At 43.4% G+C, this 10,878-nt stretch overlaps 1 protein-coding gene across 1 annotated transcript; it reads right to left on the reverse strand.

Moving 5' to 3' along the window:
• Positions 1 to 2,884: 2,884 nt before the first annotated feature.
• LOC148878569 (GATA transcription factor 1-like) lies at positions 2,885 to 4,582 on the reverse strand. The gene is made up of 2 exons (XM_088956749.1): positions 4,157 to 4,582; positions 2,885 to 3,658 (listed from the first exon to the last, which is right to left on the reverse strand). Exons 1-2 carry the CDS (start codon positions 4,556 to 4,558, stop codon positions 3,065 to 3,067), a joined length of 996 nt encoding a protein of 331 aa, XP_088812875.1. The 5' UTR covers positions 4,559 to 4,582; the 3' UTR covers positions 2,885 to 3,064.
• Between the last annotated feature and the right edge of the window lie 6,296 nt (positions 4,583 to 10,878).

Here is a 10,878-nt window from a genome sequence, read left to right on the forward strand (position 1 = left end):
CTCTGTACGAGCTAGGCCTACGCAGCCAATGAGGAGAAACACTTAAACGAATGCTACGACAAACAAATGTCAGAGAAAAGTGTTGCCACTTTAAAAACACCACAAGACGCAACAAAGTGATTCAAAAGGCCTCACCCCCCATCCAAGGATAAAGAGATAATGCCACATGCTGGAGTCATTGGTAGAACTAGAGCCTCATGTCATCCACCATTCACCAACCTCACCCCCCCATGTGCCCAGCATGTGCGTCTCTCTCCTCACTTATTAGCACAATTGTGTATCATATTTTGACAAACAGCATGTTCTTGTAGACACAAAACCTACTCCACAGCCAAGCATCATAACAATCTCCCTTTCTTTTTTTCTTAAATTTTCTTGATTCTCAATGCTAGTAGGAAACCATTGAGAAAGCCCCACTTTGAAGCTTCAGCTTTATTTTTATTATCTTGCACTTTTCAATGGCTTTGTGATTAACCCAAGAGGGAGGAACCTGATGTCCCCCAATTCCCCCAATGCTGATTTGCTAACAGTGAAGCCATATTTAGGGGTGTAATGGACCGGTTTTGGGTTGGACCTAAAGGTGGTCACGAGCCGAGCTCTTCATGAGTTACTTGATTAATAAACCGAGCCAAGCTTGAATATATATATATATATATATATATATTCTTAATTTTTTAAATATCAAATAAAAAATATTTTTTATATATAATTTTTATTTTTATAACATTTTTTTCTCAAATTGAGCTTGAGCTTATGAGTTTTTGACTCAAGTTGTGCTCGAGCTCAAGGTTATATATATATATATATATATATATTGTAATTCTTAATTTTTTAAATATCAAATAAAAAATATCTTTTATATATAATTTTTATTTTTATAACATTTTTTCTCAAATTGAGCTTGAGCTTACGAGTTTTTGACTCAAGCCGTGCTCGAGCTCAAGGTTCTAGCTTGAACCGAACTCGAGCCTTGTACTACCTTGACAAGCCGAACTCAAGCCTCATACCATTCGACTCAACTCAGCTTGAATCCACCCCTAGTTGGACCCGTCTAAATCAAAATCAATTGGCGCCAATTGGATAGACAATTGAATTACCAGTCGATATTTATAGTGTCAATGGTCCAAAGTATTTATTGGATTGGATCATATCGAACCGATATTCAGTCCATTAACAAAAGATAAAAATACAGGTGTCCATGGACCAAGTTTGGGTTAGAACTTAGAACCAATCTAAATTAAAACCAATATGAATAGATTGGACAGTCCAAATGTTGAATTGGACTGGTCCAAAATGGTTCATAGTATTCATCAGATTATATTAGACCTAGTCCATCTGTAATGGACTCATATTGGACCAGATTGGATTGGACCAAATTCAGTCCAATTGACTACCCCTAGCCATGTTTATCTTCATCATCATTCAAGCCTTGGTCACATGAATCCTGTTTTGCCATTCTTTTCTATTCGGTACCATATCCATCACCAAATTATGGATGCATATCCTAACCAAGGTTCAAAGTATCAAGCCATATCGGCCGATACGTATCGTTTTGGGACCCCACTGATGTGCCCCTATAATGGGTGTATCAGGGGTCTGACTGGTTCAGAGGGTAAAAAGGGCCCTAAACCGACCCCCTGAACCGGTTTCAGAAAAAAAAATAAGAAAGTAAAAAAATAATATCAATTCACCCAATACGCCCATACCGGATTTTGAACATTCATCCTAACCTTCATTCCCAGACATCTTAATATGAGTATTAAAAAAGAAAATCAAGATCTATGATAATGAGAATTTGGCAAAAATTTTAATGCCAACTACCAACCTTGACACCACCTTCCTCCTTTATCCAAAATTGAGACCAACGGTGTAAACTAGCGTAGTCAAGCCATGTTAAATTAGTTAAAATATTAATTAATCCCTTTGAAAATTTTGGCCCTAGAACTCACCTAGCTGTAAATTGAACAAGATGAGGTTTTTGGATGGTGAATTATTCTCATTAGTTATAAAGGAGAGTGGCAAAGTCATGAGCAGTGACTTGGTCTTGTCATTTATTTCATTTTTGAAAAAAAGTCTGTGACCCTGTTAATGTGGAGATCATAAAAGGGCACTTCCCTTTTGTTCATGCCTTGGGTTTCTCGTGAAATAACTCACAAACCCAAGCAAGTCTGATTTTATTGTCACTGCCAAAGAAACAGAAGATCAATTGCAATATCTCTACTCTCACAGATTTCTCGAGCAAAGTAAAACTCCAGCTATTTCTTGCTAGATCCTGGATGAAGTTAAATATCTATGCAAGTATTTAAAAGATGAATTCATGTAAGCAGTGTCTTCAAACAACTGTATCAACAGAATTAGCAAAAGAGAATTAGTTTCACAGTCAACCCAGTGCAAAACCTGAATCCAAATCAATGATGGGAAGAGTGACAATGAATGAAGTAAACTCACCAACAACAACTATGAGAAATTAGAAATGTAATTCATTTGCAATCTCCAAATGAAAATTGTAAATCCAAGCTGTTCTGCTGCAAAGTCTCACCAACAAGTAGTTTTTGAGGTCAAGGGGTTGGCCAATGCCTCTAACCTCTGGAGTCTGGACCAGATCACTAGAAGTTAACATGATTAAAATAGCCAAATTAACTCCTTGCTAAATGTCATTTTCAACTGCGAGCAAAGGCCAACTCTTTGAATCGTCATCAACACCAATTGTCCTGGTTTTCACAACCACCCATCACAATCCAATAACTTCATTCCAACAACTCTTCAACCAAATTCGATGACCAATTCTGCAAATTAACAGTGCCAATAGATTTTTGTAGCCAACAGCTGTTGGCAACTCAAGCTTCATCGTCTCCACCAGAAACAATCGCAATTGAGCAATGAATAAATGAATAACACTAATAAACACTTTCTTTTGCTTTCTTAAAATACAAATGGAAACACCACCAGAAGTCAAAATTTTCCTAAAACTGGATTTATGGGAAGAAACAAAGACTGACCATCTATCTGTTACAACAACTCTAATGCTACACTATCTAATGAAGAAAAGGCAAACATACTGCAGCTACCCTTTGTCCATTGACTTGAGCAGCACCTCCTTATGCTTCTGCCTTCTCATCTCTAATATTTTCCTGTGAGAGTTGGAATGCAACTCACTTTGGAAAGTTGGGCTACTGGCCGGCCGGTACTCGGGCACAAGCCGGCCTGACTTGTACCTCACCCCACATGCATTGCACAGTGTCTTCGGCCCAAGTGGCCCCGTTCGCCACTGAGGCGTCTTTTCTGCTAAACAATGCAGACATCTCCTCCCCATTGTTGTGGTGGTGGTAGTGGTCGTCGACTTTGCTGCCTTTGTCGTGGTAGCTCCTCCGCCACTGCTCTTGTTCTTGGGTTCCCACCACCACCACCATTGCTGACCTGAAATATCCGAATACCCATTTCTCCTGCGCCTTCTTCCCTTGCTTCTAGCCCGAACCGGAACACGGAGGTTGCCACAATAGCTCATAATGGCGCCGTTACCGTTGCTCTCAAGCACCGAAACAGGACTCTGCTGCTTCGGGCCCTTACTCAGTTTCCCTAACAGGAATTCGTCAAATGCCTCTACCGCCGGAAAGGCGTCCTCGTTTGATAACCATTCCAGTTCTTCCTCTAGAAACTCCTGAAAAAAAAAAAAAAGTGAGAAGCCAAGCAACAACACAAACGAATAAGTAACTCGTATCGCATTATTCTGAGTCAACTCGGCAACTTGAACGATTCGCTAATTCCCCATTTGTCAAATGAGAATCTTTCCTTTTGGGTTGTCTCCTTTTTGGATTGTGAAGGCATAAACAGCAATATTCGGCACTGCATTCGTTTGGCATAAATAAAGTGTGTCGGCTATGGCTATGTCGTGTTTACCCGCCCGAGTTTCAAAACCATCCATGACTCGGACGTTCTAGGCCGAGTCAAGAAACTTTTTTTTTTTACTTTGAATTTTGAAATCCAAACGAGTCAGCACTCAGTAGGCATCTCTGGGTTCAAATACCCCGAAATAACTTCTGCCTCGAATTGCCCGAGTCTAAACACGACTCGGCCGAAAGCCGAAAACAGAAGAAGCCAAAAAGGGAGCAAAATGAGAGAGGTAGAGCGCAACAGAGAGAAGGGCAGAGATACTTACGGGGAAGGAATGATGGTGTTCATCGGGGTCGAAAATGGTCAAGCCAGTTGGTTCTTGGTGGTGGGTGTTATCTGAGAGTTTGGAGTCCAAAGGCAGAGTCAAGGAAGAAGAGAGAGCTTCATTGTTCTTGTTGGTGTCGTTACTGCTGTTGTGGTCGTCTTCCTCGTCGTCTTCGCCGATGTCCGATGAGAAGTCGAGAAGATCGTCCACGAAGCACGCCGCTGTCTCAAGGGACTCCATTAATGGCGAGAAGCCAGCAGGAGATTGAACCAAAGAATGGGGTTCAGACTTCAGGAGAAACAGATGATGGAGAGAGAAAAAAATAAAAGAAAGAGATAGAGAGAGAAAGATATGGGTTGTTGGCTTCTCTCCTTTTCTTTTTTCTTTTGGCTGTGTTATCATTAACTTTTTCCGACGCGAGGGTTTTGGGTGGGAACGAGGGCTGTCGATTTTTTAGCCTCTTTTACCAAATTGCCCTTCATTTTTTGTTTTTAAAAGTTACTATAATATTTATTTTCCTCTGGTGCAGTAATGGTGGTGAGGAACTGAGACTACACGTTGCTGTGTATCTAATGCACAGGATTCTGCCTTTACACCTAATGGATTTCGGATCTAGGTCATTAAATGTTGAATTAACTATTTAGATTCGCTATGGATAATCTCAACCGTCTGATCAGAGGACTCAACAATGTGATTGAGCCCATGTGATATAACGGTCAACTACTAACCGGGTAGGGTGGTCCATATATTTTGAACCATACATAAATTACTCATTTTTTCTTTATGAGTACCCACCCATGTGGTCCAGCTGAGTTGGAAAGTCAGGCCTGCCACCTGTTTGATTGGTGGTTTCAAAAAAGCGCATTGTGAATGTCATCGGAATTTGGATGGTGGGGACACAAAGGGGCCCTCTCTTTCCAACCGCCAGATGCAAAATCCAACGGAGCTAGAGATGAAGAGGCCCCACATTGAATTAAAACTTTAGAAGGGACTAATGGGTGAAAGATGGATAGAGGGACGCAAAAGAGGGGAGTACATGGCATCAGGAATCACGGGATTTCAATTCAACAAGAATTCTTTTTTAGAAGGTTTGCAAGTGAGGTGAGTTCAATAATACATGAGGTCAAGGGCCGAGCTGTAAGATCTCCTGCCAAGATTTGTGCCGAAGGAGCGGGACGCAACACAAGGCATTGCCAATGCATGAGCGGCCTTAGTTTTTGGGGGGAGGACCCAATGGGGGGGCATTAGTTTGAACGTGCAATCTTGGCCCCGTCACACTATTTTAACATTTTCACGAACAATTGGAGCTCAATTTTTGCCTTTTTTTTTCTTCTTGAATCTGGGTTCACAGGGTGGAAGGAGACACAATGAGATTCAGTTCATGTGCACAAACGGCCATGGCCAAGGTTCAGTCTACTTGGTACGCAGAACCTTGCCCGGTGTTTTGGGAGGTCTAAATTGTAAAATATGGAGCTCCACGTGCACAGGAAAGAAGCCTTGTTACAACGATGATTTGGCTTAAAAAAAAAACAAACAAAACTTAGCGTCATTATGTCAAGGTTCAGAGGGATACGTGCAGAACAGCAGACCTCCAGTTACTGTTAGCCCATTCTATCTAATGCCACATTCCCACTCCAGCGTTAATTGTGGATATCCAATGAAAAAACGTTCCGGTTACAAAGACCCTCTTCTACATGTGGTCAGGAATTTTCATTTAAGATTTTTAATCGATAAGTTAGGGTAAAATACAAAAAACCTTCCTTAAAGTTTTTGACAATTATAAAAACCTCCCTCATAGTTTCAATTTAGCAAAAAAAACTTCTCTTTATTTTTGAAAAATTCAATAAATATTTTTCTCCCGTTAATGATCAAGATGGAAAACATTAAAAAAATGATATATTTTTTTTAAATATTCCTTTTACCATTTTACGAATTACTGTGCATCTACTTTTACTAAAATACCTCTCTCTCAGCGCTCAAACACTGTTCTTCAGGATGGAGAAGATGAAGAGCTTCGGCGGACCTGCAGTCTCTACTCTCCATGTCACACCCTCTCAATTTCTTGGCCCTGAAGTCGATTCAGAAAGCTCTCAACGACATGCCAGGCTCGAATTTCTTCTCGTCCTGGGACTTTACCTCCAACCCGTGCAACTTCGTCGGTGTGCACTTTGAAGCCGACAAGGTCATCGCATTGAACCTAAATGATCCTAGAGCTGGTTCTCTTGGCCTAATCAGTCGTCTCGATCCTGCAATCGGTAAACTTTCAGCGTTAGCTGATCATGCTTCACAGTTGAAGAACCCCCGGTTTCTCGCCATTAGCCGTAACTTCATATTCGGGGAGATTCCGACGAATCTTGCGGAGTTTCGGGGCCTTCAAACGCTCGATCTCAGCTACAATCAACTGAGATCCCTCTGTTTTGGTATTTTACCCTATAATTTATTGTGTAGACCACAACAAAGAACAAGACAAACCCTCTTCTTCATTGTCTCCCAAAATCTATAGTTGAAGGATTAAAGCTGTGTAAATTCCCTCTATTTCTTCTCGTTCCTCTTATTAACAACCCTTGTTTGATGAAGGTTCCTCAACCATCGAAACCAGTTCAAATGGAAGATGAAATTGCAGAATTTCTTAGGATCAAGTTTTTAAGGAGTTTTGCAGAGTTCGCACAAACCAGAATTCCCATCAAATCTAGATATCAAGACTTGGAGGAGGTAGCCAAAAAGCTTCCTGAGATCTCACAACTGTCCACCGAGCTTCAGAAACTCAGGAATATACTTTACGATCTCAATGAAGTATTGAGTGAATGTCTTACACTATCAAAGAAACGCGATCGTCTCTATGGCGAGGGATTATGGTTCCGTCCAAAAGCTAAGACAAGACTGGTTGACATTAAAGCACGACTCCAACAACTAATTGCAACCCAAATACAAGTAAACCCAGATCCCCCTCCTTCTAGTAGGCCCCATGATGACAGAGTGAGATGGTCGAAAGACGTTGCAATTAAACGGTGGAGCTCTCGATCAGTAGACACATTAAAGGTTCATGGCTTTGATGACAAAATGAAGGAGATGGAGGAATTTCTTTTTGAAGGAGGAATTGATGGTGGGTTCAAGGCTGTAGGAATTGTGGGGATGGGTGGTATTGGTCAAATTCCAATTGATCTTCAACACACAAGAAGTGAAGAACCACTTCTGTCCGAGGATCTAGATATGTGTATCTCAAAAGAGTACACAAAGAGAATGGCATGTGATAAAGGCGGATTTGGCCCTCCAATAACATTGTGACACCTTGTCACAAGTGACTCCTTCGCCGCGCCATCAAGCACCTACCATGAACGAGCAGAGTGCCAACCGCATACCTTCAAAGTGTCAACATGTGTGTCATGAGTGGGCTACTCATGTATTTTGTAAGGGGGGACCGCCAATGGCGTTATTGTAAATACATAGTATGATTTTTCATCATTTTTATGTTTCCTATTGTCACTCCCCCAAAAGTTTAACGTACTCTTTGAGGGGAGGTAGGTAGTCGAGTGAGTTCATAAGCGTGTAAAGGTTAAGCACGAGATCCCCTCGACACTGTACTGTGTGCTTGTACTTACCACTAAGTAATGCAATACAAATTACCTTTTGTCTAATCTGTGTATATTCTTATTGCCTTTTGTGTGTTGTTGCTTGCATTCGTAGGCTTTCTCGACCCCATTGAGCGCCGCACGGGGCCTCGTCGATTAACCCCGTGACAGTTGGTATCAGAGCATGTTGCTCCTCAACGCTCGTGACCCTTGCACAGCAACACTAGTGGTGGCACAATGAAGCACACCAAGGAACTCACCGACGAGATTGGGCATGGCCTTGCCCATGCGAGAGAGACCGATGAGGCTCTAGGTGATGAGGCCGCTGCAGAGAAGGCCCCGAGGGGTCGCACATCCAAGACAAGCAAGCTTGACAAGTCAGTTGACACGCTTGCTGCCTTCGATACACGCATCCTTCGCTGTGAAGTGACTGTTGGGGAGAAAAATGGTGGAGCTAGAAGCTCGCTTAAATGGCATTATGAACGAGGTCCAAGACGTCCTGAATAGAACCCTCAAGGAAGTCCTTGGAACAAATTCCCAACAAGAAGGGAGCTCATCTTGATCTGACATCCAAGACCAGGTGGATGAGATGAGAGCTGAATGGATGACCATGAAAGTAGCCATGGCCTCTCCTTTTGACCTCCAGACTCAAATGGATGAACTAAGAGGAGACATGATGCTCCTCAAGAGATTAGTGGCCAGCGCTCCAAGCCCCTCCACAACGCTGGCCCCTACTCGTGTGAAGATTCGGGATCCCACACCTTATGCCGGCTCCCGAGATGCTAGAGAACTTGACAACTTTTTGTGGCAAATGGAACAATATTTCCATGCCGTTGGCATTGATGAGGACCTAATGCAAATTCGTACAATTATCATGTATTTGACTGACATTGCTATGCTATGGTAGCGCAGGCAATGCCAAGACATTGAACGGGGTACGTGCACCATTAAGACATGGGCTGATTTCAAGTGAGAACTAAAGCGGAAATTCTACCCAGAGAACATGGAGTACCTGGCACGGAAGAAGTTGAAAGCACTCAAGCATGGGAACTCACTCCACGATTATGTTAAAGAGTTTTCAGCCCTCACCTTGGAGATCACGGACATGTCCGACAAGGATCTACTGTTCAACTTCATGGATGAATTGAAGCCATGGGCCGAACTAGAACTCCAACGCCGCAACATACAAGACCTCGCCTCGGCAATGGCAGTGGCGGAGCAACTCAATGAGACTAGCTTGTCAGATGAAGAAGCCCCTAAGCCAAAAAGCCCGCGTTCCCCTAATTTGAGTGGGGAAGCAAGTCGCCCACACCCTCCATAAGACAACTCCAGCTTCAACAAGCCAGCAAGACAAGACTATGGGAAGAAGCTACAAGGAGAGCAAAGCCCTCAGCACCATTACAAGCCTAGAACCGCTGGGTCCCCAATTTCTTGCTTCCTTTGTGGGGGAAATCACTTGGTTCGCAACTGCCCAACCAAGAAGAAGATCAATGCCCTTGTTGCCAAGCTCAGTAATGATGAGTAAAGTGATGAGGAAAAGTCTGTGCAGGTGCCAAGAGTGTACGTCCTTCAACTCTTCAACGCCATGGCGAAGAAAGAGACCAATCATGGAAGGCCAAAGAAAGCCCAAAGGGGGCTGAAGTATGTAGACATCATCCTCGGTGGGAAGCCGACTCAAGCCCTTGTTGATACAGGGGCCTCCCACAACTTCATTTCAGTTGTCGAGGCCAAGCGACTCAATCAGAACACTGTGAAAGAGACAGGGTGGCTCAAGGCCGTGAACTCCGGGGCAAAGGCGATTGAAGGCATAGCTCGTGGGGTTGACCTCCAAGTTGGGCCGTGGACAAGCAAGATTAATCTTTCAGTGGTACCACTGGATGACTTTCAAGTTGTCTTGGGAATGGACTTCATGAGACAAGCCGAAGCAACACTCTTGCCTCATATCAACTCTCTGTGCATCTTGGACGAGCGCTCCCCTTGCATGGTACCAGTTGTGACTTCTACTAGGGTTCATGGGATGCAAGTTTCTGCACTATAACTTTTTCATGGAGAAGCCTTGTTCAACGCCAACATGAAGGAAGCAGAGAAGTTCCCTACTCCACTAGCTGAAGAAGCCGCCCCTCAAGCCAACAACTATAGTAGCAGCAGAAAGCAGCAGGCCATCCAGCCATCTACACCTCTCCAGCAACAGAGTTCGTGCGCGTCGACAACCATCAAGCAAAGCAGAAGACCCAATGCCGTGTCCAAGTTCAACATCACCTACTACCACAACCATAGGGGAAAGCGAGTGCCACCCAAGACGCCTAGGGACCACTTTCGCACCATCCCTCATACTGAATCACGTAGTAGTCTTGTGAGTCACCCTTGGGGAAAAATTCATGGGAACCAACACCCCAACAATCCAAAACATCATTTTGATCCTTACCTCGCCCAAACCTACCCTATAACCAAGCTGAATCAGCCATTAACATACCTTGAGGCTGCCAGGGAAGGACTTAACCATAGGAAACCCCAATAGAATAGGCCAACCCAACCATGCTACCAAACTATACACCTCAGCCTTGGATGACAGCCGGTTCGGGAGCAGTAGAAGAACCTTCCTTCCGCAACAATGACTCTAAGGGACCAACCGAAGCCGATCTCCGAGGACGTAGATCGAATTGAGTGGGGAGAATGTCAGGAGTGACTCTTTCGCCGTGCCATCAAGCACTTACCATGAGCCAATAGAGTGCCAACCGCATGCCTTCAAAGTGTCCGCATGTGTGTCATGGGTGGGCTACTCATGTATTTTGTAAGGGGGGACCACCAATGCCATTATTGTAAATACATAGTATGATTTTTCATCCTTTTTATGTTTCCTATTGTCACTCCCCCAAAAGCTTAATGTACTCTTTGAGGGGAGGTAGGTAGTCGAGTGAGTTCATAAGCGTGTAAAGGTTAAGCACGAGATCCCTCGACAATGTACTGTGTGCTTGTGCTTACCACTAATTAATGCAATACAAGTTACCTTTTGTCTAATCTGTGTGCATTCTTGTTGCCTTTGTGTGTTGTTGCTTGCATTCGTAGGCTTTCTCGATCCCATCGAGCGCCACATGGGGCCTCGTCAATTAACCCCGTGACAACCTGACACCTCGTGACAACTAGGTGTAGCCA

The sequence above is a fragment of the Nelumbo lutea genome, chromosome 1, assembly GCF_056320005.1.
Source record: "Nelumbo lutea isolate HS-2025 chromosome 1, American lotus-T2T, whole genome shotgun sequence".
Lineage (NCBI taxonomy): Eukaryota > Viridiplantae > Streptophyta > Magnoliopsida > Proteales > Nelumbonaceae > Nelumbo > Nelumbo lutea.